Raw genomic sequence first — 27,949 nt, 5'->3', positions numbered from 1 at the left:
GCTGTCTGAGCAACATGGTGGCGGCTGCTTGCGGGTTGTGCGTTTACAGGTACATGCTGCTGTCAAGTTTACGCCGAGAAGCATCGAGAACATTCAAGATAAGGAAGGACGTAGAGATTTTGAATAAAATTCATGGCTCATCAGGAGAAAAAGAAAAAAGAAAAGACGTATACATTGTACAGTCGCCGTCTCGCCATCCACACAAACCGGTGCTGGCAGCTCATAGTGACGCCGTTACCGTCGTCTTCGACGGCTCATTTACTCTTAACTTCATATCTCTTACAAACTTGGTCCAAGCTACAGCTCCTCTCCTTGCCAGCTCCTCAGGGACATCACGGTCCTCCTCGGACATCCTCCTGTTGAAAAGCTCGAAGCTGACCCAGCCCTCGAAACCAAGACCTTGGAAAATCGCGGCGCTAATCTCCCGGACGGGGAGATACGCTCCTCTGGAGTATTCGCCGTAAAACAAGCGGCAGTTTCTTGACCACGACATGCGTGATGGCTGTTCAGGGTTGTAGAAGGGATGGGTTTTGCAGATGGGTTCGGCGAGGCGCTCTGCGTCAACGACTTGTACGTATACAATCTTGGAGACGTCGACGGCCGAGAGCAGCCGCTGGATAGACTCCTTGACGGCTTGCTCAGCGTCAGGGGCTTTCCCAGAAGCCGCTTCGGGGTCAGCAAAGATGCGAGCGGCGATGTTGAACGTGTCGAGGCAAATGCCAAAGTTGGGCCGGTCAACCCGTTGCACAACCTCCCAGCAGCGTTCCCACGTGTCAACTCTCGTTCCCCAACCGAGAGACTCGTACGAGAAACGAATGGGGGGTTCGGAGGCGGCGCCTATGTCCGCAACCTCAGCAAGGTCGGCAATGTGAAGATCAAGATCCTCGGAAACCTGGTCTGCCGGCAAGATGTTGCTTGGGATCTGGATCACGTCTGTGCCGAGGACGTGGGCGAGTTGGATCCAAACACGTAGTTCCTCGACGCGGCGTGCATGTTGTTGGCGGTCGACAAGCCCTTCGAAATTCATAAAAGGCTGAAGGCAGATGATCTCGAGGTTGCGGGCGTCGCACATCCTCTTGACGATGCCGGATGCGGCGAGTTGGTTTTCGAGCAGGGCAGCACCGCCGGGCAGCTGCTCGGCCACATCCATCAAGTCTTCGTGCCAAAGCTCGATGCCCTGGTAGCCATACTTGGCTGCCATGTCCATCTTATGTTCAAAGCTGTGGCCAGCCCAGCATCGGCCGAGCGACATGGTACTGATGCCCAAACGAGAAGGCATATTGGATGGGATGTGAAGTTCAGCGACGGAGGAAAATATCGAGGATATCAAACGCGCACGCAAGAACTGCAAGTAGTAGAAGGGGTGACGGACGGCTAGTATGGTATTATGAGATGGAGGGAGATTGGTCCGGATATAAGAGGGACTGAGTGAAGTATTCCGAATTACAAAAGGGCGGCGGGCGTTTACTCGTATACGTCTGCCCTCGGCAACGCAACTGGGGAGACATGCAACATCCCCCGTATCTACCAGAAAGACCATGCCGGACCCATACAGACAACGGGTTTGAAGACAGTCTGCCCACTGGTATCATATGCCATCATCCTAACACCGGGTTACACTGGGCCCTCAAGAGAGAGGGGGGGGGGGGGGGGGGGGGGGGGTACGGGGGGGGCCGAGGGAGCAAAGCATTCACCCGCCACCTATCCCCCTCATCGGTTTAGATGCTCTGAGACCATGTTGATCTGAGGGGTTCTGGGGGTTCTGGGGGGCAGCCGAAGGTAGCCGAGCATAGTCCTGGACGACGCTCTTCCGCATGCCTACCTACAGTACAAGTGTGTGTGGTTGAGTGGTGCGGTTGATCGTTGTTAGCTTAGCGACTGACTGGTGACGTTGAACTTACAACTAACCACTGGGTCGCTCGGCTTGCCTTGAGGGAAAACACTTCTCCCTTGGAGGGGGGATAAACAATCTCCAGGCTTGGCCCGTTGGGTGTGTGGGGGTGGTGGGTGTGTGGTATTACATGTGGGATTACCCCAAGTAAACGAAGAACAGGGGTTGTTTTACTGCGTACGTGCGTCTTTCTGTACTATACCTAACCCGCCCACTATTCCAAAGTCTATCCGGCACTTGTCAATCAATAGGTTGTTGTGCTGGAGAGTGCTTTGCCGGAGCGCACTTGGAGTGATTGTATCCGTATGCTGCAAGTCATTGATGGGGAAATACCTGATGCCGCGGCTTTGATGCCAATTCCGATCAGGTGCCCCGTTTTGCCGTAAGAACAAATAAACGCAATGCCATTGGGCTCCGAGGGACACCGGTTGGCAGTTGGAGACGAGAAAACAATTGTGAGACAGAGAGTGAGAGAGAGAGAGACTGGAGAAAAGGGAGACAATCACACACGAGCGAATAACAAAAAGTGGCTCTGCCGAAGACGTTTTTCCCGTTTTCTATTACATATTACTGGCAATTATCCACCCGCTTTGGGGTCCCTAAGACTCACATTTTGTTCCTCCATTTTTCCAAACATTACATTTCATTACTTGCCGCATCTCCCGCCGGAACGCACTCCATCATCTTCCCCGTTGTTCCCCTGACTATCTATCCATCATTCTCGCTCCCGTATAGAACCTAGCCCAGATAACCCTTTGAAAGCAACCGACGAACCAATCAGCAAAGGAAAGGAAACAAAAAACTCACAGGCTGTTTGATACGGACTCCCCAACACATATAAATCCGTCATGGCCAGTGCAGTAGCTCCCGTCGAGCAGTTGGACGAGTCCATTGCCGCAAAGATTGAGCAGCTTGACCGCCACGGGTATCTGTTCGGCCAGAAAATCACACACTCCCTGTCACCGCTTCTGCACAGCACCATTTATGAGGGCATCGGCCTCAACTGGGAGCAGCTGAGGCTCGACTCGGCAGACCTGGAGCAGTTCCTGGAACTCATCAAGCACCCCAAGTTCTACGGCAGCTCCGTGACCATGCCCAACAAGGTGGCCATCATCCCACACCTCGATGAGCTGACGGACGAGTGCCGCGATGTCGGCGCCTGCAACACCCTCTTCATCAGAGAACGCGACGGCAAGCGGATATACTGCGGCACCAACACGGACGTCATCGGCGTGCGTGAGTCGTTTGTCCAGAACGTCACCGACCCCGACGCCGTCTACCACGACAAGCCGGCCCTGGTCATTGGCGGCGGCGGTGCCGCGCGCAGCGCCGTCTACGCGTTGCGCAAGTGGATGAAGGCCACCGACATCTACCTCGTCAACCGTGACAAGGGCGAGGTCGACGCCGTCATCGCCGAGTGCGCGGCCCGGGGGTACGGAGACAGCATCTACCATGTCTCAACCGTCGACGAAGCGCGGCAGCTCGACGCCCCCGGCGCCATTGTGGCCTGTGTGCCCGACTTCCCGCCCAAGACGCCCGAAGAGATTGTCGCCCGTGACATCATCGTCGAGTTCCTGAACAAGGACCGCAAGGGCGCCATCTTGGAAATGTGCTACAACCCTACGCCCTATACCGCCATCGCCGCCCTGGCAGAAGAAGCCGGCTGGCAGCTCATTTTGGGCACCGAGGCCATGATCTACCAAGGATTGGAACAGGTGAGTAAACAGAGCCGCAAGGCCTGCCCGGCCCTCCGTCGCGTATCATCAGGCTTACATATCCCACCACCCCCCACAGGACCGTTACTGGACCGGTAAAGAGGTCGATCAGTTGCCTGTGCAACAAGTGAAGGAAGCGATAGCCGCAAAGCTGTCGCAACATTCGAAACTCTAGATTCGATGACCTGTACATGACCTTCCATAGCTACATCATAAGCGTCTGCCTTTCGTTTTCTTCTTTTCTGAACAATGCATCGCTGAATGGCCTGTCCGATGATCAAAATATATGGTAGGCTGGCTTGCAACTCTTGGAATCCAACTCGGTGAGATGCGGCGTACACCATGTCCCTGTGGCTCCATGTCACAATGCCATCAGGTTAGAGCGAAGGGCCATCAAAAGTATGCAACAGCTAGCGAGTCTCAGCCGAGTTTGGCTTTCTGTCAACCACAAATGTAGCGGGCCTGTTGCTACCTACTGCCTAGATAGACATCCGTTCATCTTGAACAAAATGATGGCATCGAATCTGGGCCAATATCGTGCACTACGAACAACGAATGCGGTTGTAGAGTATGCCACAAGGTAGTGCACATATCACATTTAGATCACTTTCGCATACATAGGCATTGGTAGTTCCTTACGTTCGCCTTGTTACTCATCGTCTGTCCCTCAATGGTCCTAATCTTACCTTGCAATAATGTTTACCCAGGTTAAGTGTTTTGTATTTGACGAGGCACAGCACAGACAAGCCTCCTCATGTATCCTAGATAATAGGGTCGGGGAAACAGGTCCCCTGTCTCTACGTGATGCTCACGAAATACCACCTCGTTTCAGGTGTCTCATAACGTGGCCACACGCCTCCTGCATGCCATCATGGCATTCAGATTTGATCATCATACCTCCAAACTGTCTACGTCTAGTTGCATCAGGAACTCTGGGGGCGTTGCCTTTACGTGGGACTCTCTCCTCTGCCCGCTCTCAAACCCACAACCTTCCACGAAAAGCCTGGAGGGGTCCGTAGAGACATCAGCAATGCTTGGGGGGGCTCGCTGCCCTAGCGTGGCAGGCCAACATGCTGCTGACACTAATTATGCAGCACTTCAGCTTGCCCTTGGAGCCATTCATCCCCCTCCCCTCCCCGGTCTATCCTTCATCATTGATGACCGTCTCCATGTTAATAGTCATGGCCCCACTCTCCGGTGCTTTCGGCTTGTGCCCTTGCTTTGCCTCTCGGTGGTGATGAGGTGTTTGGTTATCACTTGAGAAATCGGTTTGGGGTGAACGAATGTGATTTCCTAAAGACTGTATCTTGGAATCTCCATCCCACTGATTCTACCCTTTTATATGTCCTTCAACCGCATTAGTAATCCATAAGCCCGTTCGTCAAGCGCTTTCCTTCCTCTCTACCTGGTTTATCTCGGCATCGTCGGACTTCTCTCTGATGCCATCCTCGGAGTCATTTCTGAAGTCGGCCACACCCGTCAACTCCTTCATAATGATCTTGTTTGCTTTTCTCACCGGCTTGATCTCGAACAAGCGGTCCATCATCTCCAGAGGCACAGACTTCGTCTCCGGCACGAGGAAGAAGATGAAGACGGCCGAGCAGATCATGAGGGAGGCGAAGAAGAAGTAGACCCCGTAGTCCCAGGCATTGAACATCTGCGGAGTGAAACGCGAGATGAGGAAGTTCCAGAGCCAGTTGTTGGCGGCTGCACTTGCTTGTCCGAGCGATCTGGCATTACATTAGCAATCGTAAGACGCCATATCGTTTAATGATTTCAATTTACCTCGTGTTTTGGTCGAACATCTCGGAGTTGATGACCCAAGGAGTGCCATTCCATCTGAATTCAGCGTTAGTACAAACTTCGAACCAAAACACATACTCCATTTTCATCTGGTTCAGGGGCTGTCATACGAAGGAGTGTAGAATCTGGAAAATATGTTAGCCTACTTTGTTTTCATATCTCTGCAAGATACCAGTAACTTACATTGTCCAGAGATAGAAGAAGGCCATGGCGGAGATGCCGCCGTTGGAGAGGCCGCCACCTGTGTTTGCCGAAGGCGGGTTAAGGGCGAGGTAGCCGCCGATGTACCACATGCAGAGGGAACCGCCAATGGCGCCGATCAGAAGGAGGTTGCGGCGACCGAGATGGTCGATAAGCCAGAGAAGCCATACAAACGTGACGACAGTCTTGACAACGCCGAAGATACCGGTTGTCAGGAAGCCGGTGTTGGTGCCGGTGATGCCGATGCTCTTGAAGACCGTTGGGCTGTAGTAGTTGATGGCGTTGATACTGTTGTTGATTGCCAGGTTAGCGGGCATGGAGGAGAAGAGAGAGGCGTCCGGAGGCACCGTCACTAAAGGGGCCAGTTGCTTACCCAGAGCCGTTCTGCCACAAGAAGAGCATGCCGCCGATGAAGAAGCGCCACTGGACCTTGCGGTTCTTGAGAGACGCGAAAGGCTTCCAGAAACCAATGCCAACTTCAGTGCGGTATCGCTCGAGCTCGGTATCAACGTAGTTCATTTCCTCAATGATGTACTGGTCATCGGGGGACAGGTTTCTGCGAGGGTTGCAAGGGTCAGTTTCGCCGTCACTTTATAGGATTCGACGCCAAAAGACGTTTCACACGTACCTCATCCAGCAAAGTGCCTTCAGCCCTTCCTCTCGCCTTTCTTTCGTAAAGAGCCAACGGGGTGACTCGGGGATGAACAAGGCTCCGATGAGCAAGAGGCCGGCGGGAATCAGCTGGACAGCGAACGGAATAAGCCACTGGGAGTGGCTGGGCGCCAGGGTCGAATCGACGCCATAGTTGATCCAGAAGCCGACGAGGCCGCCAATCTGCCATCCCAACTCGTAGATTCCGACAAGACGTCCACGGACCGCGGGGGGCGAAAGCTCAGAGATGTAGATGGGCGTCATGTTGGAGCAGCCGCCTACACCGATACCGGCAAGAACTCTCCCAGCAAGGATGAGACCAAGGCCTCGCTCACGGTTGGCGCCCAGCATCATACCGGCACCCAGCAGGAAGACTGTGGTGAAAATCATCAAGCTCTTCTTGCGGCCGAGGAAGTAACTGCTAACATAGGCGAATAGACTTCCGAAGAAGGCGCCGGCTTGGTAGACGGAGACAATGTTGGACTTCAGAAGAGCCAAACCCTCCTTGCTGTAGGTTGAGAACTGGAATTCTTCGGTGAAGGACTGGAGCGCGAGGGTGGTTCCGATAAAGGCAGAGTCGTAACCAATGGTGCAACTGGCAAAGGACGCGATGATGGCGCAGAAGTAGACGCGCCAGTTGTACACCGCCTTGGGCGTAGGGCGGTCCTCTACAAGTGCGAGGAGAGCCATCGTGATGGCGATGGCAGCTGTCACTGCTGTTCTGGACGGGCGAGGTTCTTCGTGTCGAGCGTGTAACAGGCAGTCTGGACGATGAACTCTGAGCTCCAAACTCCAAGGCAGTGATGAGGTTGAGGTGTAGTCTAAGGGAGGGAAGGAGGGAGTAACGGAAGTCTGACAGCCCAGGGTTGCCTTTGTTATATGAACGGGGGGTCAGGGCTCACTCCAGTCAGTCTTGAATAAGTCGACACAAAACAAAAAACCGACAGAGTGCCGGCGTATCAATGCGTCTGGGGTAAAGTCTGGGGTCTGGATGCGGAGTATGGCCAACCCACGTCAGACATACCTAGGTACCTAGGGGAAGGGATGAACGGATGAGATCCGGGGAAGACTACACGACGCTCTCTCCGGAGCGTCAACTCTGGGGTGAACGCTTCTCCCCTAGGCCAAACTGACCGTTCTGCGTCGCCTCCGAATCGGAGCAAATTCTGCATACTGCGACTGACTCGCCTCCATAATGCGTGGAGCCGAGCAGACAGGTTCTTCTCCGCACCGCCTGACAGTCACTTAACTCGTTCCGGCTAGATCCATTTTCCTAGAACCTGGTGATCTGGAGAACCCCCGTTCAGACAAGGGTCTTGTGGTTGAATGTTTATCCTCCCAGCGCTTGTGTCCACGCTATTGGCATTCGACTGTCTCACGTGGCACGTGGAATTTGGTGGCTTTGCCCCGACTCTATGCATCCCAGCCAAGGGGAATGACGGTAATTGTATCCGTACACAAGGATCTGGTTCCCCAGCTTTCCCTGGGGGCCTATCGGTCAGTCAACGTGGGGGGACAGGCATGCTTGGCCCTCGGAGATGATGCTGAAAGAGAACAGGGGCCAATTCTTGGACACTGGAAGGATTGGGATTGAGTATATCCGGTCGACGCCAACTGAGACACGCAATACGCCGCCCTTCGAAACTTCCTCTTCTCCTATATTAAGACAAGCGTTGAGCGGCACTAGCCAGGGCAGGAGGAAGGAAAGGAAAAAAGAACAACCTCTACTTTGTAGACTGATTGATGCTATGAAGCCGAGCCGAATGCTCTCACCCATGATGCGAGAGAGGCAAATGAGTAATCATCTGCTTAGACTAAGCAATAGCATGTGAGTACTGGCAATACTATGGTCTGCATGGACCTCGTCATCGAGACCCAAGCTACAAGTAGAGATCCTCCTCGACGGAATGATGATATTCGTTCATTGGACAGTTGCACATGCGCGCCCGCACATTGCGCATTTGCAGCATCGGCCGGGCAGATCCCCCCCAAACAGACCCAGAGTTGGGTACCGGTGTGGGGAAAAGGGGGCTTGGCTGAGACAATATGCTTTTTTTTGTTGGACATCTACCTCTCATTCGGGCTTGTTCTTGTTCCTGATGATTGTAATTCCGACACCAAGTCTTGGTCCTCTTGGCTCTGCCGGAGCCGGCTCCCAAATCTCGAAAGATTATCCATTTCCTTCGTGTTGGCAAAGCAGTTTGCTTCAGGGGTGGGAGGTCCAGAAAAAATAGCCTTTCAATACACACTGCCCTTGGCATGGATGAATGAAATGTAACAGCAAGATTGTTTGGCCGGGATTGATTCGCTCTAAATGGGTATCAAGCTAAAATGGCACCCTAATGCTAATGATATTTCCAGTGTATGAGGATTGATGTTCGTTTCTCAACCAAGGTCATGATACATCATGTTTCTCACATGCCGCCGTATTCTCCTCGGAGCATATCTGTCAGATCTGATCCTGGAGCGAAGCCGAGGTTGGCCATAAACTGCGGGTCCGCCTCCATACTATCTGTGCAGTCGATGGAAGCGAGTTCATCCATGATGGCGTCGTAGTCAACGCCCCGAGACTCTTGTCCCATCAGGTAGGGAGCCTGAGCGGATGGCATGTGCGCCACGAACCCCGACGGGAACGTATCAAGCTGGCTCCCGGGAGTAAAGGGCATTGTTCTTGCCGTTGAAGGGCTGACAGAAGAGGCTGTCTGTGAGAAACCACCGCCGTTGGAGTGGTAAGAGTCCGGATTCATTGGAAACGGATAATGGGCATTTGGGCGAGCAGAGGAAGAGGCCTGCTGCGATAACGGCAGAGCCGCCGGGTCGATACGAGTTGGCGTCCGATTGCTCGGCTCTGCATCCATGGGCGAATATGCCACATTTGCCGTCCGGTCTTGCCAGACGGACATGAGGTCTGCAATCAGCGAGTCCCATCTGGTTTTGTCATTGCCCCGGAGCGCCTGAACGCAACTCTTGGTGTTTGCGATGCTTATGTAGGTGACGAGGAGCGGCGAGACGCCAGCTGCGCCAAAGTGAGATATTGAGCTCTCGAGAACCTCCATCAGGCTCCATATGAGAGAAACACGAGCATCGGCCATCAGAGTCAAAGTGGCACCAAGGAAGGTGGCCTGTATCAGGAATGCCGAGGGCAGTATGGGTATTGTCGAGGCTCCGAAGACTACGGAGTTGCAAAATGAGAAACGAGGGTCAAGCGTCTGAACAAGGTTCGCGGCGCCGACCTTGGGACCTGCAGCTCCCGATTCGACGCTCTGGTTCAGGATGCGGAAGAACTGGTAAAGCTGGTTGAAGGAACTTAATGACTGTGCGCGCTGGCCGGTGCCCGCGGGATTCTCGGATGGGGATACAGATCCAAATCCGGCCCTGGGAACCCACGGGGCCCATTCCTCGAATCCAGTCTCTTCGGCCGGCTTCTCCTTCATATCGCTTGCCCTCATGTGAGGTGCCTGGCCGAGCCTCAGCGATACTATGGTATCGAGCATTAGACAGGCTTTCAACACACGATCCAGAGCATTCGAGTAGGATTCTTGTATCGACGACGCCGGCTGCCCAGAAATGGAGTTGCGGTGCCTATCCCGTGCCTGGCCATCGGTCAAAGCCATGGTGCCCCTGACGGCCAAGCCTATGAGCAGAGAGGCAGCTCCCGCACTGTCCTGGCCCAACTTGACCAGAGACAATACGAGCAAAGCCTTGACATGGCCTAGTGCCATCCCAGCTTCGACTGGTATCAGGCTGCGCGCAGCTGTCAGTATCAAGCTGGGCCGATCCAGGGCCTCGGGCCCCCCCGAGTTGTGCAACGAGGTTGAGTCTTGGAAAGCGCCGACAGCCAGGGCACTCCAGAGTTCGGCATGTGCCGCGCTGGTGTTTGCGTCCTCCGGGTCGATGTCGAGGCCGTCTGGAGGATAGGAAGCTGCAGTGTTGTCGAGTGCTTCCTTGGAATTTAGTATCGGAAGCCAGCTATGGGTGTATGAGAAGTAGACGTCGAGCAATCGAGGAAAGTTTCGGGGTAACTTGAATCTCCGCCGGGATGTCGACCCGTGGCGCTGCCTAGGACTAGGGTCTATCGGAGCAGCGTCTTGTTTTTGGTCGGCGGCAGTGGCCGGTTGCGGGGAGGTGTCGGTGCGGTCTCGGGGAAGTTCGCCGTTGGGTTTGCAGCGGGGGTCGGGTTCGGCTTCCGAGTCGTCGCCGGAGGTGTCCTGGCGGGGGCTTGCGCCGTCTTTGCCGGACAGAAGTCGGTCAATATCTTTGTGGACTCGACATCTCCTCCATCTCTTGTGAAGTCGATTCCCGGCGTCGCTGTCCTTGTCCAACAAAAGAGACTGGCCACCGCCGCCTTCTTGAGCCAGCAGAGCAGCCAGCTTGTCTTCTGTTTCGGGGACTTGTTCGAACAGCCAGACAAGGGCAAGCTCCAGGGTCCGAATCAGACCGGTCTGGACGCCGCGCTTCTTGGGGGCGACATTATAGGTGCACTGGCGCGACAGTGTTACGCAGGAGAAGCACTGGGGCTGGACACCGTCGCATTTCTCTCGGGCGCTGTATGTTCAGTCAGCGACTGTCTGTCGGCAAACATGTTGGCCAAGCATGGTCAAAGAAAGAAAGCAAGGCGGGAATGACTTGTTCATAGTTGCTTGCCTTCTACATTGGTCGCAGGCTCGAGAGACGCGCTGTCGTTTCGGGACAGCAGGGGCCGTGGCGACGGTTTCGGCGGAAGCAGCAGCACTTTTGTCGGCGTCGTGAGCCTTCCTCTTGGGGGGCATACTTGTTGGATGCCTCGGGCGGCAGAGCAGCTCCAATAGCTCACGCCGCTGGGAACTGCATGAGGGCGTGTCGTATGCAAAGGGACGGGCGAAGACGTCGATGAAGGGACGGTGGTTGAAGCGGCTGGCCGGGGAGGGGAGAAGAGGCGCCGGGAGTCGGAGGAGGGGAGGGGGGACGAGAGATCGGAGGTGAGAGACAAGGTATTGATTGATTAGCAATGAATGGTAGCGCAGCGTTGAGCAAGACGGGAGAAGCGAAGTAGCGTCGACGATGTTGATTGACGTAGTTGAATCTTCAAGGTTTCTCGTGTGCGCGCGCAAACCCTCTCTCGCGCGCTGTCTGTCTGTCTGGTCTGGCTGTCCGACTCTCTGCCTCTGTCTCTCTCTCTGTCTCTTTCTCTTTTCTCTTTGTGTGATCGATATGGAGGTGGGAAAATCCCGGGGTAACCAGCCTCATCACGGTCGGACAGATAGACGGCCACGACGTCGCCTTTGCAGAATGCCTCAGCAGAATCCGATGAGGGACAAAGACCAGGCGGGCTGGTCAGCTGGCATTGCAGTGGCATTAGTTGGCGGTTCCACAACGAGTAGTGTACGGCGGGCTCTGGGTGCGGGGTGTTAGTGAGATACCTTCTACCTCCCTGCCATGTGGGGCAGTAGCTAGGGGGTGCTCCCACCACAACCTACCTGTTCTGTGTGGGACCCACCTACTGGATGCGGGGACGCTTCCCCAGGTGCTCAAGTCGCCTACTAATGCGAGGTTTGGCGGGTAAACGTTCACCAGAGTACCGATCCGGCCCAAGTACCAAGGTACCTTTGTTAGTACGTGCACCTAGGTAGCTAAGTGTGTACTAGTGTCGGCGTACGAAGTACATAGGTACACTGCATACCTGAACGAGAGAGGGATAGAGGGGCACCTTCCAACCCCCCGCCCCAAATGCTGGTACGGATACTGGAGAACGACTTCGACTTTCCTCCTACCTGCCAGTTATGCTCTGCCATCCCATCCCGCCCCGATAGGTGGGCTGGACCGCGCGATTCGGGCTTGACCAGTTGGACTCCATTAACTTGGCTAACAGCCTCTTTTCTTCCAGAGAGCCCGCGCGAGAGAGAGAGAGAGAGAGAGAGAGAGGGAGAGAGGCCAGAAAAGGAGAAAGAGCTGGACCTTGTCATCTGTCTTGCACGAAGCACGGACTGGGCTACACAAAACATACCACCACCATCACCACACGCACCGGACGCCCTCTCAGCCCAGCTCTAGCGTATGCGCAGGCATCCTAGGCTTCATCTCTAACCCGCCTGCGACTGTCAGAAGCCAGGCTGAGGGAGAGAGAGACAGAAAGAAAGAAAGAAAGAAAGGGAGAGAGACAGAGAGAGAGAAAGTGGCGCCATGGCGACAGCTGGAGTGAAGCGCTCGTTTGTAGCCATGGCCATGAACGATGACGGCCAAGACGAGGACCGCCACGGCCATCACCACCGCCGCTCAACCCGACTCGAGGACTCTACAAATCTCGTCCGCGTCGACGCTCGCAATACCCATTCTGCCTCCCCCAGTCAGCCCCAGAGCCCGAGGACCAACAGCAGCAGGCACTCGATGGCTGCTTGTTCGAGGCCGGAGACCCCAGTGACGAGGCCGGCGACCCCAATCACATATCTGCCTGCTGAGGTGCCTCCCTTCTCTGTCGATGCCTCCATTGTCCTCGCCGGCATCCGCGGTGCCGGGAAGTCGACACTCGCCATCATTGCCTCAACCGCCATGGACCGCCGCGCTGTCGACTGCGAGAAGGTCTTCCAGCAGGTCACCGGCCTGACCAGCTTCGCCTACAAAAGAGCTCACGGATCTGCCGAGTGCCACCGCCGCCAGACAGACGTGCTTCGAGACTTGCTCGACCAGAGCTCCAAGAACACCCTGATCGTCTGTAGTTGGATGGAGCGCGGCGTGCAGACCCTCTTGCGCGACTTCTGCCGTACCCATCCAGTCGTACACGTCGTGCGCGAGGTCAAGGCTATCCAGGAACATCTAAAGATCGACGACGAAGACAAAGCAAGGAACCTGCTGGCAGCGAGTAGTACCATCTTCCGCACGTGCAGCAACCTCGAGTTCTTCAACGTCTCCGAAACCGCCGGCCCTTGGGTAGAGACCGACGCCGCGAGGATCGAGGCCCAGGCCGGCGGCCAGAAACCCCCCGCCCCCTACTTGACCCTGAAGCGTGCAGAGAGGCACTTCTTGAAGTTCCTCAGCCTCATCATGCCCACGGGCTCTATTCCCTTCATCGAGTCTGCCTTCCCGCTGGCCTCCATACCCACCGAGGACCGACGCTTCACGTACGCTACCTCGGTTTCCCTTTCCAGCCTTCTGAACAATGAGCTTGCCATTGAGGAGCTCGAGACCGGCGCCGATGCCATAGAGATTGTCGTCGACCGTATCTCCGGCGCCACCTCACTCGACTCGGAGAGGGCCGCAGACATAGCGAGGACCATCGGCTCCATAAGGAGGAGCACCGTCATCCCTCTGATATACCACGTCGTCCTTCCTGGTTCTTCAGAGTCGCTTTGCATGGACTACATCCTCCACGGCCTGCGACTCTCCCCCGAGTACCTGACTGTCGATCTCCGGCTGTCGGACTATCAGCTGTCGCATATAATCTCGATGAAGAGGCGCTCCAAGGTCATCGGCCATCTGGCGCCCGCTGCCGACTCCCCTTCTTGGGGAGACCCGTTCTGGACGTCACATTATCACCGGGCCTGCCGCTTGGGGTGCGACCTGGTACGGCTCATCAAGCCGGTAACCTCGGTCAAGGACAACTTCGACGTCAACCACCTCAAGGCCCTTGTGGATGCCTCAACTGGGCACAAGGTACCCCTCATCGCCTACAACTCCGGCCCGCGCGGAAGGCACTCGGCAGCCATGAACCAAGTTCTGACCAGCGTGGTGCCCGAGATCATGGCATCAACATACAACCCCAATCAACCATGCTTGACGGCGGCCCAAGCTACCGAGGCGCTCTACAACTCGTTCCTCTTCGACCCCATGAAGATGTACGTCTTCGGCGCCCACGTCTCATACAGTCTGTCGCCGGCCATGCACAATGCCGCCCTCAAGGCTTGTGGTATCCCGCACCTCTACCGACCATTCTCAACCCCTTCGCTCAATGGGCTCCGAGAGCTCATCGAGGATCCCTACTTCGCAGGCGCCAGTGTCGGCTTGCCCTTCAAGGTGGAAATCATCACCCTCACGCACTCCCTCAGCCGGCACGCCCAGGCCATCGGCGCCGTCAACACCCTTGTGCCTGTTCGCCGGTTGAACCCCGACGGAACCATCCCGGAAGACGAGAAGCTATTCAACTGCAGGAACCATGCTGGACCGGTGAGGGCTTTGTACGGGGAGAACACGGATTGGATTGGCATCCGCGCCTGTCTGAGAAGAGGACTTTCCCCTGCGAACGCCGTCCGACCGACAAGCTGCGGCCTCATCATCGGCGCCGGCGGTATGGCCCGCGCTGCGACCTACAGCATGTTGCAGCTCGGCGTCAAAAACATTGTCGTCTACAACCGGACGACGGCAAACGCGGAGAAGATGGTCAGCCACTTCACGCGCCTCTTGAAACGGCACGACCTGCCGCTCCTCAGCGCATCTTCAGACGTGGAGACTAGATTCCATATCGTCCGGTCACTGGAAGAGCCGTGGCCCGAGGACTTCAGGCTGCCGACCATGATCGTCTCCTGCATCCCTACCCATAGCATAGGCGACGTTCCAGCACCCGACTTCGTGGCCCCTCAGGCTTGGCTCGGCAGCCCGACCGGCGGCTGTCTCGTCGAGTTGGCCTACAAGACGCTCGACACGCCGATCCTAAACCAGGCGCGGCAGGTATCACATCGGGGCTGGGTAACGATGGATGGCTTGGACCTGCTGCCCGAACAGGGCTTTGCTCAGTTCGAGCTCTTTACCGGAAGACGAGCACCACGCAGGCTGATGCGCGGCGAGGTTTTCCGCGCTTATCCGAACGGACAAGACCGCTCTGCGCTGGCACAGCTACAGCCGCGACTGAAGAACATTGTCGAGCAGGAGCCATGATTTCTGCAGTTAGCATGAGGGGAAGGGGGGGTTTGACGATAAAAGACCATGATGAGAGCAGCCCGTTTCTGCTGCCAGCCTTGATACCCCACAGGATACACGACTAATAAATGAGTAAAAACCCTTCACGATTTCCATAGCCTGCTTGCCCCGGACGCTTCCGAGTGTAAATGGACAATGACGCATTGCTACTGCTACTGATACTGACACTACAATAACAACTGCTGCGACTATTACGACTACATCACCACCTATCGGGTGCCGTCTGATTTGACATGAGGGCAGCAAAGTCGGTGCCCGCATAGGGAGACATGGCAACCTCCCTCACAGCTCCATCCGCATGTTTGGTGTTTTCAAAGACGGGCCGCCTCGACCGCAGCGCTTCCTTTCCAACCCAGCTGAGATACACCGTCTCATGCACCTGGATGAGGTCGACTCCGGTGCCAACGGCCTCAGGACTTCGACTACTGCCCTCGGCCGGCTCGAATTCTGGTCTCTTCTCCACGACGAACTCACTGTGATCCTTTCTTTCGATGTAGCGCGCGACGAGCACGAAACCTAGGAACCAAGCGATGCCGATGCCGATGATGATCCAAGAAACGGTAGGGACCAAGTACCATGGCTTGACCGTCGCGGCAAGCGTCCCTGGAGGAACCCAGTTGGTTATTACTGGGAAGAGGCCTCCGCACATGTACACGAGGGCGCAAAAGATGGACAAAGAGGGCCGGAATCGCTTTCCTGTCATTTCCGCCCAGGTCAGCGGCTGCGAGTCCCGTCCGTTGGTTGAGGCGTCATCTTCGGCGACGGTCCTGGGTGGTCCTCGGAACCGCAGGATGAGGATACCCAAACCCAGAAAGGTCCCTATGAAGGCGTTGATGACGTACGCGCTCAACGACGTAAGCAAGGTGTATGCCGTGGTCGGCTGTATACCGTACGTCGCGAAGATGAGTATGACGCAGCTGACAAAATGGAGTACCAGGGCTCCGACGGGCGTCTTCTCAGTATGATGCTCCGGGGAGAGCCACCGAACCCGATGAAGCGAAACGAACCAGCCTTTCTTCTGAAACCACCTGATCAGCCTACCGATGCTCATGTCTGTGTTCTGGGCGAAGAACTTTGGCCAAGGCAGGATTCCCTTTTTGAAATAGTCAGTATACAGATTCTCTGTGGATGACCGTCCGGGGAAATAGGGCTCTTACCTCCTTCGCAATCTCCTGCTTCACGCGGGCGGCTGTATATGTCTGCAGAAATGTTTAGTGCTGGCACGACACGATGCATGGCCAAGGCGACTGACCATGACAATGATGTTGCCCATGGAAGAAACGGCCAGAAGCGCGTTGAAGATGCGGAAACCCGTGCCGTTATTCGCGGCATCGGCCGAGCCCAAGGATCCAAAGGTAAGCTGGAAGAACCGCTGAGCAACGTTGTACTGAGCCTGCTCGTCCTTGGGAACGACCACCAACTGTCTTGGGGTCAGTAGGCTGCTCCACGATGCCAGAAGGGCGGGTCATTCCACTCACGTAGCAGATGTTGACGGTGAGGTACAACACCACAACAACACCCACGCCGGCTCTCATGGCGATCGGAAACTTCTTCCTGGGCCGGCTGATCTCGCCGAGGACGTAGTTTGGCTGCTCGAAGCCGGAAAAGGTGAATATTATAGCAAGAAATGCCTGAGCATAGCCGTTGGCTTCTTTCGACGCGTCTCTGAACGAGTTCTTTGGCGACGTGTTATCGGCGATGACATTTTCGGTGGCCGGAAAGCCACCGGCTCCCACGACGATGGCGGCAACGACGATCAGCAGCATAATCATAATCTTCACCATGGCCAGGGTGTTGTTTAGCAAGATGCCAAAGCGACGGCTGAGAGCATGAACACTGCACGAAAAGGTGGCGGCGGCGAGGGCAATGCCGCGGACTGGGCCGTTTTGGGGCTCATCGAAGCCGGCGGCCTCGAGAACGCGAAGTGCGAAATGGATGCAGTTGCCGGCCATGTTCCCGAGGACGATGAAGCTTATGCCAAAGATGCAGGTTGACAAGAGAATGGTGTTCTTCCGATAGGCGGGCTTGCGGAAGACGTATTGGAGGTAAACAAGGTCACCCCCGGATCGCGGTACCGAGCTCTCGACTCCGTCAATTATGTATCGAGGGACGTTCATGCCGTACTCGATATATACGTGGGTGCCACAGAGGCAGTAGATGATGCCGGCAAACCACAAGAGCAAGCTGGCGCCAACGCTGCCAGTGCCCTCCATTACTCGCTTGGGCGACATGAAGATGCCGGTGCCTATGCCGGCCTGTCAGTATCACCGATCGCCTGTGCGGTTGACTGGCCAAAAGAAGAGAAAGAAAAGAAAACAAGGTCCTACATGTACTTACCAATCATCCGGTTGATGACCAGACAGCTAACATCGAAATAACCCAGGCGGAAGCCCTCTTTGGGCGCATGAGTGACGATGCCACTGCCGATGTTATCAATGACACTATCGATGTCGCTGTGGGTCGAACTGTCTTCGATGCCACGGGGCTCTTCCTGGTAGAAGCCCGCCGAGCTCGGGAAGTCATTCATCTTGTCGACGAAGTCGGCTTGGGAAAAAACAATGAATGATGGAAAGTTGGGATTGGCGGGAGGTCACCCGCAGGACCGGATACACTGCAGTATTGTCTCCCAAGGCTGGTAAAATGACATAGCAGAGGAAGCGGTCATGGGTGGCTTCACGGTTATGTATGGCATGTCTCTCGAGGGTCTGCGTATGACATGACGGGATCTCATGCACGTTGGCGCGGCTCAGACAGACACAATCCCCGGTCCAGAGCGCGCACCATTTCCATGTCAGATACCTACCTAGATGTAGGTACGGATACGGAACGGCGAACTTGGCCATGGCTTGGGTTGGCAGGCAGCCGCATGGATGGATGCATGCATGCTGAGACAGCCTCATCTTGGAGTATGCCTTGCGAGGCCAAGTCGAACTAAGGTAAGAAGGGTACAAGGGGGCACAAACGAGGTGGTGCCAGCGAGATGCGTTGGGTATCGTCATGTTGGAGGGCTGGGAACGCGTTGGCAGGAATCTAACGCGCAGTATTAGTGCCCTGCAGGCAGCAAGTAGACTTGTGCCCGATCTGGGCTTGGGCTGGTCTCGGTGAAGGAGAGTTGATAGGCCTGGTCAAGCGAGCACGAATAGGAAGAGCCCTGGGGAAGGTTTGGAGGGAGGTGACACTCCTTCGAGGTTGGGGAGTTTGGCAACTTTTCGTTCCTGGCCCAATTCACTCTCACTGCCACCGCCACCAGCATTTCGCAGCTGGGCTGGGCGAATGAATGATGACCGTCGGCGTCTACGGTGTAAAGGCTTATACGCTTAGAGGCCTGGCAAATAGATGCAAGAAGAATAAGCAATTATCCAATCGGTTCATCTCATGTGGTGTTTATCAAGGTGAGTCAACGGCTGTAATCGTGGCAATAGCTCATCTTGCAACTTTCATGTCGCCACACATGCATACCTAGTGCACACATACGAATACCTATTCGTGCATATCATCAACCATGAGGGTCAAGACACACTCAACGGGATTGGATACGTTTGTGGAGGTTGTCACGCGGTCTCGGATACCCGAGACATGCCTTGTTGCGATCCTCCTCTCTCGCCCCCATCCCCATTCTCTCCCCCTCCCTTGGACAGAGCCCTGGTTTCCCACCTCGGCGGAGCAGATGGTCAGTCAGATGAGGCAACTGACGCTAGCTCTGCGGATACTCTATACCCAGTCCTACTCCATGGCTATACCTAGGCAGAGCTGTCAAAGAGAGCAGCTCTTTGCAACAGAGAAACCAAGGCATTATCCATCGTCATCGTCATCGCATCGCATCGCATCGCATCGCATCGCATCGCATCACATCCCATTCCAAGTACACTACCTAGTCGAGAGCAACGACTCTCGGCGGGGTATCCTCAGCTGCCCAGGAGTGCCACATGCGTGTCTCAACCCTTACCTCCATGTACTCCGTATGATGTATGCCACCAGCAGGCCAAGAAAGGTTGGTTGGCTGGCTGGCTGGCTGGCTGGCTGGCTGGCTGGCTGGCTGGCTGGCTGGTCTGCTCGAGATATCTAGGTAAGCTAGCGGCAGTAGGCAGCAGGCAAACATGTCTTGTCTCCGCGCCGTCTACACCCATGGCCCCCCCTCACACACAAACCATCTGTCTTCATTCTGGCTCTCGGTATCGATTGGGTAACCGTATGGGCCCCTGGTAACAAGACTCAAGCTGGTCCAAAGGGCCAGGCTCCCGAGATGACCTTATCCATCAGCCTCACAGGCCACAGCTGCTCTGCGCCCGTCCTCTACGTTTGCCTTTCCTCTTTCGCCCATCCTACGAGGCCTCCCCATTCATATCCTTCTGACGTCCTGAATACCTACACATTTCCATGCCCCCTTATCGTACGCGCCAGCCCTGCGTTCCCCGCGGCGGCCACACCTGTCTCTCGGTCACACGACCCCACCGTCTCGCACACCTCCTCCTCCTCCTCCTCCTCCTCCTCCTCCTCCCCCTCTTCTTCTTCTTCCTTTCTTGTGCTTGCTGCTCCGCGGTCAGTCTGTCAGGCTTTAGTTGAAATTCGACCTGGCTCCCCTCACTTGCGTCCGCAGCCGTCGACTTAAAGCCCACTTCTGGAACTTCCCGTTTGTAGCCGCCGCGCTCGACTTCGCTCACGCCCTCTGACACCTCCGTGTATCCAATGTCAATCATCGCATAACGCGCCTTCGATAGAGGGATTCCGTTGTCTCTTTTCTTAAATCGCTTCCCCCAATGGCAGGACCCATCCAGTTGGGGGACGTCATCAATTTTAGCAAGCTTGCGTGGGATGTGTACAAATTTGGTTGGGATAACGACTTCAATGCAAGTGAGTTTTATATCCTCGCAGGGCCATCACGATTCTGCCTCTCAATCTTTTCTTGAGCCCCTCATCGTCACCTCTACTTCCATGCATTGCCGGACTATCCCTTTGCCCTCTGATCAGCCCCCGCCCCCCGCGTTCCTCTTCTTCAAGACTTGTTGGGCTCGGCCCTCTCTGCGATGGGCGGCGCCGTAGGGCTGAACGACAGCCAGCGGGACGGGAAGACAACCGAGGCTTTTGGCAGAAACACGGACTAACAACGCCCCAGCACGGCAATATGCAGAATTCGGCCGTGATGTAAGAGGGCTGGCCGAGAACCTCGACATCCTCACTCGTGTGGTCGACAGAGCGGACCAATCACTGCGTCAAGACGGGGTCTTCAGGCCGTTGCGTTGGGATCCCTCGTCCCTTGAAGAGATCATCGGAGACTACAAGGAAACTCTGACTGAATGCTGCAATCTGATTGCAGAAAACCATCGTTATCGCGTTAGCGGCGGTCCGCTCAGGAACATTGAATGGAATGTTCTCGTGGCGCCAGCCGCTGATCGACTGCGTGCGCGAATAGAACTGCATAACTCCAAGGTCTTGCACGTGCTGAAGCCATTTGAAATGTAAGCACCCTCGCTCGCTGTCTTGTCGTATGTCCGGGTTCATCACGATGCTCATCAAACCAGCGACCTGCTCTCCCGTGTTAGGGAAGACATTCGCCTTGTGCACCAGGATCTGGCCCACCGTATAAGTGCTGTGCATCTGGACTTGCACCGCCTGATTGGGGTTCTAGTCCCGGACCTCGAGCATGCCCTAGCTCAACAGGCTCGTCGGGAGCCCATTCAACTCGAAATACCGCAAATAGTCGCCGACGGCCTTCAGCATGCATGGGCGGCGGAGAGGCAGCAGGACGGCTCAGGCTCCAGTCTACAAGAGATGGCAGATGTCTTCGTCCTTCACTACCACAAGTCTACAGCCAACTTCACTGCCGGTATCCTGGTTGAAAACAGAATCCCCGATATCGAGCAGTACTTGAGCCTGTTGAAGTGCATATGGGTGATGCGGCATATTCGCGAATCGCCAGAACTACGCCAATCGGCCACGGGCAGCTTGTCACACTGGCCTTCGTATATCCAACAGCTTGAAGATGTGAGCAGCCCGCGACACTTTTTTTTCCACGCGCAGCCAACTTGGGGGAAAGCTAACAGGTCTAGGACCTTGCCTTGCAATGCGATCGATTCAGACAAGACCTCGTGCCGCCGGCCCTAACAGGCCTGCTGCCTGAAATGTTTGACATCTGGCCCGAGAAAGAGCTTGCGCAACTCGTGGATGTAGTGACAAGGGACGCTCTCATGGAACAGGTCCTGGACATGTGAGTGTAATCTAGCTAAAGAGACACATACCACTAGCGTTATCGACGGTCACTAACACGACATTGTACAGCCCGATGCAAGGAGCCGCCGCGAACGTCCACAGGAAGCTCCAGCTTCTTCGACGGATGGGCACAGACGGAAAGCGCTTCCGCATCAACATCACCGGCGTAGAGCAAGGAGGCACAAGTAGGAATGCGCGTCGGCAAGGTACGTCGGCAAGGCGTGGGCAACGTCGCATACAGACTCGCTGACATCTCGATAGCCGAGACTATCGACTTCGACATCACTTCCGTCATCATCAACCCATTATACGCCGTTCCGTCCAACGCCGGAGTATGGGACATGGTCTTGCGGAAAGACGAACGGGTCGCCAAACTAACATTCACGCAGCTCAAGGATGCTGTCAGGTTCCAGCACGCCACCACCGGCTTCAAGGCCTTTGACAGCTACAGCCAGTGAGTGTTTTCCTGCCTGGTGCCAATATTATGAGATTGACCATTTGTCGTCAGGTACAAGGCCATGGTCAGCTTCGTCGTATCGGGTGCGGGAGAACCGATCGTCGAGAGCGCTTGTGTTCAGCTATGGGTTCCAAAGGTGCTCGATGGGCAGCTGGTGACAAATAACGAGTCTTCGGTCGAACAAAACGCGGGGTCCAGGTCTGCATCTGTAGCTTATTCAGGAACCGGCACAGCGACGAGACAGAGCACCCTCCGTGGTGGTGGAGGACCTTGGGACACGGTCAACCCGTTCATGGCCAGCCCTACAGAGACCGTGTCGATGTGGAACAGCGCGAGTAGTCCGCCAACGGGGCCTCCAGCGCGGAACTCATCGATGCCATCGCCGCCGACGACGAACGACCCCTCGGGGGCTCGGCCTCCCATGGCCATACCGCGCCGACCGGTCGGGTCTGGTGGCAGACAGGCGCCGGCAGCGTCGCCACCCAATAGTTACCAGCAACCGAGCGCCACATGGACATCACCGACAAGTCCTCGATCCTCCAGCCTCTTCCAGGCATCAAGGCAGCCGATGGCGCCGTCAGTGTCCACGGCAACCACACGCCCCGACAGGACGTTTAGCGTGTCGAGCAACATGTCGGTAATGACAACCCCATCGAACAACAGCTCGAGTGGTAGCGAAGCGCGGACCGCGACCGTGAGAATCGGTGGATACACGACCGGAACAGTCCACAGGCGTCCGCCCAAGCCGATGCTTGTTTTCTTCACTCGGAACCCCAAGACCGGAAAGCCGGCGATGGTGGCCGTGGACATTGACGAGGACACCCAGGTCAACCCAGACCGGTGCAACTGCCGCCGGTCAGGACGGGATGGATCGTCGTGCCAGATCGCCGCCATCGAGCAGGACCAGGGCAACATGGACATGTCGGTGCGGCGGTTCGAAAGCCGCGATAGCGACGTGGACTGGAACGTGGCCAAGCTGGCTCTCGGTCGGCGAGGGGAGCGGGAGTATGCTGATGCTGTCTGGAAGGACGTCAGGCGCATCAGCATCTGGTTCCCGACCTCCCAGGACAGGGCCAAGTTCGGGGGGACGCCCAACATCTGTCAGTGCAGTGCCAGAACGGAAGCCGAGTTGAGCGAGTGTCTCAAGAGACGGCACAAAGGCCTCCTGGGACTCGTCAGGGAATCCGGCCGGCAGCAACTCAATGAGTACCACCGGGCTAGATTCGCATCGCAGCACGACGTCGTCCGCGGGATGAGGGATGACTATCGATGAACGAGCCCACGAGGTCTAGTTGCGCGGCGTGCTGCGCGTTTACGTGAATGTCGGTGTGTCACATAGTAGAAGACGATGAGGGCATTGAGGCCGCTTTGTACACATGAGAGATTTCTGTTGCGGCGTAAGGGAGTTTGTTGCCAGAAGGTGCCGGATCTGATCAGTTACAGCGAAGACACGGTGATATCGTTGCGAGATGGGATAGAGTCTCAAATGGAATGGCGAAACGGTGTGTTTTGGAAGGGAGGTAGAGCCAGCGACGAGTGTACCAACCGTGAACATGATGAACACGTCGCTCACAACCAGGCCTGGTTCTCATGCGAGCGTTCTTGTGCCTGGCTGGTTGCGAAGACGCGACGGTGCCTGAAGCCGACCCCTTTGAGCGACCTTGTCGTATTCATTGCCCTAATGGTAGTCATCACCGATGCGAAAGAGGCGCCCTGGGATGTTTGCCAACCGTCCGAATCAGAGATGCCGTCTCCTCAGCCCACGGATTTTCCATGACGTCTGCGCGCGCGGTGATTCCCTAGAAGAAGAAGCCTCTCTCTCTCTCTCTCAGACACACACAGGCGGAGTTCGCCGATGACAGACAGAGATAGTCCAGCCATGCCCAAATAATCTAGGTATTGCGTCTGCAAATCTCGGCAGCGGGCTGGGCCAATGGAAAGGGCGGCGTGTGGCGGGAATCGAGGCCTACCCGACGTCTAGCAGGGACCCCTTCCTCGTTGGCTCGTTTTGGGACGCTTCCTTATCTCTGCGCGGCGCCGGCCTGGGTATCCTGGGTGGCCTTGTCTCTCTCCACGTAGCATCTGTCTCTTTCTCTTATCTTTGGTTCAGGTTTGGCTTGGGCCGGCTCGGATCTATAGCAAGCAGGGGTGTCTCATTCCCATTTCTCTCACGGAGGTAACACAGCAAAGTTGGTCCTAAAAGTGACATCCTTAGCATGAGTGAACATGGGGTGATGTAGTGTACGATGAGTAGATGTTAATGATCCGACCGCATCGATCTGAAGGGAATTTCGATATTCGTGCATGGCGCCCCATGATGAAGAGGTCCCGGCGACTCCCATTAAAGCTTGCAACACAGTAACTTCTCTCTCTCTCTCTCTCTCTCTCTCTCTCTCTCTCTCTCTCTCTCTCTCTCTCTCTCTCGATGGCATGGTAAACTTTTCTGATTGGTTTCCCTCACGTTGATATCCGTCCGATGTCTCGATTGATATCTGTCGGATGCGTGTGGTTGGTTGCACTGACCACAACGCCGGCACCGGTTCTTAGGTGGTGCCCCCTTCGCAAGTCGCCGCATCTTCCCAAGGTACTACACTATGTACGGATAGTATGTAGAGAGATGGTGTGCCAACAGATGGCGGGATGCTCCTGGTATGCCACGCGGGAGCGATGGCGGGGAGTTCCCCCCATGTGCCACTCTCTCTGAGTGAGTTTCTCACACACGTTCTACTGGCTGGCTGTTTCCTGCTGCGTGTGATATGGATTGATGGCGTTCTTCTCCTGCGTCACACCACTTACAGCCCACGGTAATCTGTACTCACTTTGTTGGCTCGAGATGTCCCGGCCGCGTACACATGCATACACAATACATATATCCGTACATACATGGACGCGATTGCTGGCGCTCTGACGGCAGTCGGCTGTATTCAAATAGACTTGTCGCCGCTCCCCGAGCCCGCCCAGAACACGAGCATCCCACCACCCGAGATACCGTCGGCAAGGGGGTGAGCGAGTGGGTGGGTAAGTTGGACGAGTGAACAGATGAGTGAGTACCTACCTAGATGAATGAATGAACGTGAGTGAAGAGAGTGGGTGAGGTGACAGTAGTACGTCCCTCCGTCCGTACCTACCTTCCTATACTCCTAAAGTAGGAGGTACTTTAGCCCACCTTACCTTAGCAACTTAGGTACCTAGCCTAGCACTCGCTGTCCCCCCACACTATCGCCAGCCATTCACGTCGCCCAGAGCTGCTTATCCTACTGATAGCGATTCCGACTGATTGCTCGAAACCATCGACTAAAAGAACTTCTCGCCCCAATGCAGACAAGAGGCTCGAGTCAGATAGGATGGGTGTATAAAGGGATATATATCCACATCGTCGCTTCGATGCCTGGCCACTGCTTCGTCGATACCCTTGGACCAAGCTCTTCCTGTCTCCTCTTCGCCTGGCCTTCTCGCCGTCGATAGCAACTCGATTTGACTTGACTTGGCTTGACTCGAACCTGTCGTTGGTGGTTTTTTGCTTGGTCTGGTTTCGACACTCGTCATAATCGTCACCTGCGAACCGGCCGCTTGCTCACTCCGGTCAGTACAACTCTACTCGTTCGGCTACAGAGGGAACGGGCGTTCAAGACGATACGCAAGACGTAATACTCCTACCCATACACGATGGATGAGGATCAAGGCCCGTCGCAAATCGTCCCCGGGACGGCTCCCAAGAGGACCATGGGAGATCGCGTCCGTGGCGCAAGGAACAGGTTCTTCACCAAGGACGGTCTAGTTGGCGACTACGATTACGCCCATCTGTTCCGGCCCAACCTACCCTTCATGAAGAAGAGCCAGAGGGCCGCCCCTTTCTTCGGCCTCAACGACCGAATGCCCACTCTCCTGGCCCTGTTGCTCGGGTTCCAGCATGCTCTCGCCATGTTGGCCGGCATCATCACGCCGCCCATCCTGCTGAGCGGCGCCGCCGGCGCCAACCTGACCGGCGAGACGCAGCAGTACCTCGTCTCGACGGCCCTGATCGTCTCCGGCCTCCTGTCCGTGATCCAGATCACCAGGTTCCACATCCTGAAGACTCCGTGAGATCAAGTGCCCTTCAGTCCCTTGCTGGTTCTTGCAGCTCACAGTCCCGCCCCAGCTACTACATCGGCACCGGCCTGATCTCGGTCGTCGGCATCTCCTTTTCCATCATCCCCGTCGCCCAGGGCGCGCTGGCTCAGATGTATGCCAATGGCTTCTGCCCGACCGACGCCCAGGGGAACAAGCTCCCTTGCCCTGATGGCTATGGAGGTGAGCTTCCTCTACTTACGCCCCTTGTTCACGTCGGTCGCTGTTGACACATGACCCAGCCATCATCGGCTCTAGTGCTCTCTGCGCCCTCATTGAGATCGTCATCTCCTTCATGCCGCCCAACATCATGCTACGCGTCTTCCCACCCATCGTCACTGGCCCAACTGGTAAGTTTTCGAGTGCAGCAATCTTCAACCACCCTTCCAAAGGTCCCTGCCTGGTCTGGTCCCTGACGTTTGTCCAGTCATGCTTATCGGCATTAATTTGATCGGGAGCGGTTTTCAGAACTGGATGGGCGGCTCCGGCCCCTGCGCAAATCCCACCTCCGACTTCTTCGCCCGGTGCCCCAACATCGCCGCGCCTCACGCTCTCCCGTGGGGTTCTGCCGAGTACCTGGGTCTGGGCTTCTCCGTCTTCATCACCATCATTCTCTGTGAGCGGTTCGGCGCCCCAATTATGAAGTCGACCTCCGTCGTCATCGGCCTTCTCGTTGGTGAGTGCCACCTCTGCCATTAGCCCATATGGCGAAAAGAAAAAGAAAAAAAGAAACCGTGTCTCTAATGAGTCTACAACGATACAGGATGCATCGTCGCCGCCGCCTGCGGATACTTGACCGCTCCGGCATCGACAGCGCCCCTGCCGTCTCCTTCATCTGGGTTCAGACCTTCAAACTCTCCCTCTACGGCCCGCTCATCTTGTAAGCCCCCCCCCCCCCCCCCCCCCCCCCCCTCGAAAGCTATGCTTCTCCGTCGTTTGCGAAGCCGTCCAGCTGACATGAGCGTAACAGGCCTTTGCTAGCCGTGTACATCATCTGCGCCACCGAGGCCATTGGGGACATCACGGCGACCTGCGATGTGTCCCGCCTCGAGGTCGAGGGTCGTCTGTTCGAGTCTCGCGTACAGGGCGGCGTGCTTGCCGACGGCATCAATGGCGTTCTCGCCGCTCTCATGACTATTACCCCCATGACAACCGTAAGCCTCCGGACCGCATCCCCATTGTCGACTCCTGGACCATGGACTACGCTCACACGAATGTCAGTTTGCTCAAAACAACGGCGTCATTGCCCTCACTCGCTGCGCCAACCGCAGCGCTGGCTACTGCTGGTATGTTGATGTGCCCGTGATGTTTTCTAGTTCACTCCCCCAGTCTAACGATTCGAAAAGCTGCTTCTTCCTCATCGTCATGGGAATCTTTTCCAAGTTTGCCGCCTCGCTCGTCGCCATCCCCTCGGCGGTCTTGGGCGGCATGACGTCCTTCCTCTTCACCGCGGTAGCCGTCTCCGGCATGGCCATCGTTACAAAGGGCGTGCCCTTCAACCGCCGCAACCGATTCATCCTCACGGCCGGCCTGACGCTCGGCTACGGCGCCACGCTGGTGCCGAACTACTTCGACCATGTCTTCACCTACGCCGGCGAAAACCGCGGTCTCCGGGGGTTCCTTGACGCCATCGTACTCATCATGGAGACGGGCTTCGCCATCACGGCGTTCGTGTGCATGGCCCTCAATCTCCTTCTCGACCCAGAGATTGAGGACACGGATGGCCATGCCCTTGTCCCTGCAACCGGTGCCATCCCGTCCAAGGACGCCAGCGGCGGAGACAGCGCCCGCGGGGTGGATTCGGAGGATATTCAACCCGTTGGCCATAATGGCGGTGACAAGGGTGGAGAGAAGCTGTCATAAAGGAGTCCAGGCTGCCGGGTGTTATGATGATGTGGGCTTGATAAAATTTGACGAAAAGTGTTTTGGGTTTGCAAGTGCTCCCGTGTACATGATGACCTGCGAATTACCTCTCTGGGTCTGTTTTACTAGTATTATCCATGCCCTTCAGGGCGCCCCTCACTTTGCTGT

General features: G+C 56.0%; 8 protein-coding genes across 8 annotated transcripts; 4 read left to right on the top strand and 4 right to left on the bottom strand.

Moving 5' to 3' along the window:
• Positions 1-220: 220 nt before the first annotated feature.
• On the bottom strand, positions 221-1,279 carry GLRG_07128 (xylose isomerase-like TIM barrel; the record flags this gene model as incomplete). Its single annotated transcript, XM_008097813.1, has 1 exon — positions 221-1,279. The coding sequence occupies one exon, from the start codon at positions 1,277-1,279 to the stop codon at positions 221-223; it is 1,059 nt and encodes a 352-aa protein (XP_008096004.1).
• A 1,460-nt stretch (positions 1,280-2,739) lies between these two features.
• On the top strand, positions 2,740-3,781 carry GLRG_07127 (shikimate dehydrogenase substrate binding domain-containing protein; the record flags this gene model as incomplete). Its single annotated transcript, XM_008097812.1, has 2 exons — positions 2,740-3,606; positions 3,686-3,781. The coding sequence occupies 2 exons, from the start codon at positions 2,740-2,742 to the stop codon at positions 3,779-3,781; spliced, it is 963 nt and encodes a 320-aa protein (XP_008096003.1).
• A 1,206-nt stretch (positions 3,782-4,987) lies between these two features.
• Positions 4,988-6,951, bottom strand: GLRG_07126 (uncharacterized protein; the record flags this gene model as incomplete). The annotated part of the gene is made up of 6 exons (XM_008097811.1): positions 4,988-5,336; positions 5,392-5,445; positions 5,520-5,534; positions 5,593-5,898; positions 5,984-6,166; positions 6,239-6,951. The coding sequence occupies 6 exons, from the start codon at positions 6,949-6,951 to the stop codon at positions 4,988-4,990; spliced, it is 1,620 nt and encodes a 539-aa protein (XP_008096002.1).
• A 1,724-nt stretch (positions 6,952-8,675) lies between these two features.
• On the bottom strand, positions 8,676-11,030 carry GLRG_07125 (uncharacterized protein; the record flags this gene model as incomplete). The annotated part of the gene is made up of 2 exons (XM_008097810.1): positions 8,676-10,806; positions 10,888-11,030. 2 exons carry the CDS (start codon positions 11,028-11,030, stop codon positions 8,676-8,678), a joined length of 2,274 nt encoding a protein of 757 aa, XP_008096001.1.
• A 1,390-nt stretch (positions 11,031-12,420) lies between these two features.
• GLRG_07124 (shikimate dehydrogenase substrate binding domain-containing protein) lies at positions 12,421-15,105 on the top strand (the record flags this gene model as incomplete). Its single annotated transcript, XM_008097809.1, has 1 exon — positions 12,421-15,105. The coding sequence occupies one exon, from the start codon at positions 12,421-12,423 to the stop codon at positions 15,103-15,105; it is 2,685 nt and encodes an 894-aa protein (XP_008096000.1).
• A 244-nt stretch (positions 15,106-15,349) lies between these two features.
• On the bottom strand, positions 15,350-17,674 carry GLRG_07123 (high-affinity methionine permease; the record flags this gene model as incomplete). Its single annotated transcript, XM_008097808.1, has 5 exons — positions 15,350-16,240; positions 16,305-16,346; positions 16,400-16,567; positions 16,626-17,392; positions 17,485-17,674. The coding sequence occupies 5 exons, from the start codon at positions 17,672-17,674 to the stop codon at positions 15,350-15,352; spliced, it is 2,058 nt and encodes a 685-aa protein (XP_008095999.1).
• A 2,230-nt stretch (positions 17,675-19,904) lies between these two features.
• GLRG_07122 (uncharacterized protein) lies at positions 19,905-23,084 on the top strand (the record flags this gene model as incomplete). Its single annotated transcript, XM_008097807.1, has 7 exons — positions 19,905-19,998; positions 20,261-20,603; positions 20,667-21,129; positions 21,195-21,352; positions 21,424-21,560; positions 21,616-21,808; positions 21,863-23,084. 7 exons carry the CDS (start codon positions 19,905-19,907, stop codon positions 23,082-23,084), a joined length of 2,610 nt encoding a protein of 869 aa, XP_008095998.1.
• Positions 23,085-25,477: 2,393 nt separating this feature from the next.
• Positions 25,478-27,781, top strand: GLRG_07121 (uracil-xanthine permease; the record flags this gene model as incomplete). Its single annotated transcript, XM_008097806.1, has 8 exons — positions 25,478-25,890; positions 25,950-26,101; positions 26,161-26,268; positions 26,346-26,598; positions 26,682-26,798; positions 26,889-27,072; positions 27,140-27,204; positions 27,265-27,781. 8 exons carry the CDS (start codon positions 25,478-25,480, stop codon positions 27,779-27,781), a joined length of 1,809 nt encoding a protein of 602 aa, XP_008095997.1.
• Between the last annotated feature and the right edge of the window lie 168 nt (positions 27,782-27,949).

The sequence above is a fragment of the Colletotrichum graminicola genome (assembly GCF_000149035.1).
Source record: "Colletotrichum graminicola M1.001 genomic scaffold supercont1.28, whole genome shotgun sequence".
Lineage (NCBI taxonomy): Eukaryota > Fungi > Ascomycota > Sordariomycetes > Glomerellales > Glomerellaceae > Colletotrichum > Colletotrichum graminicola.
Note: the sequence above shows the minus strand (reverse complement) of the source record. Positions and strands in the feature narration are given on the sequence as shown.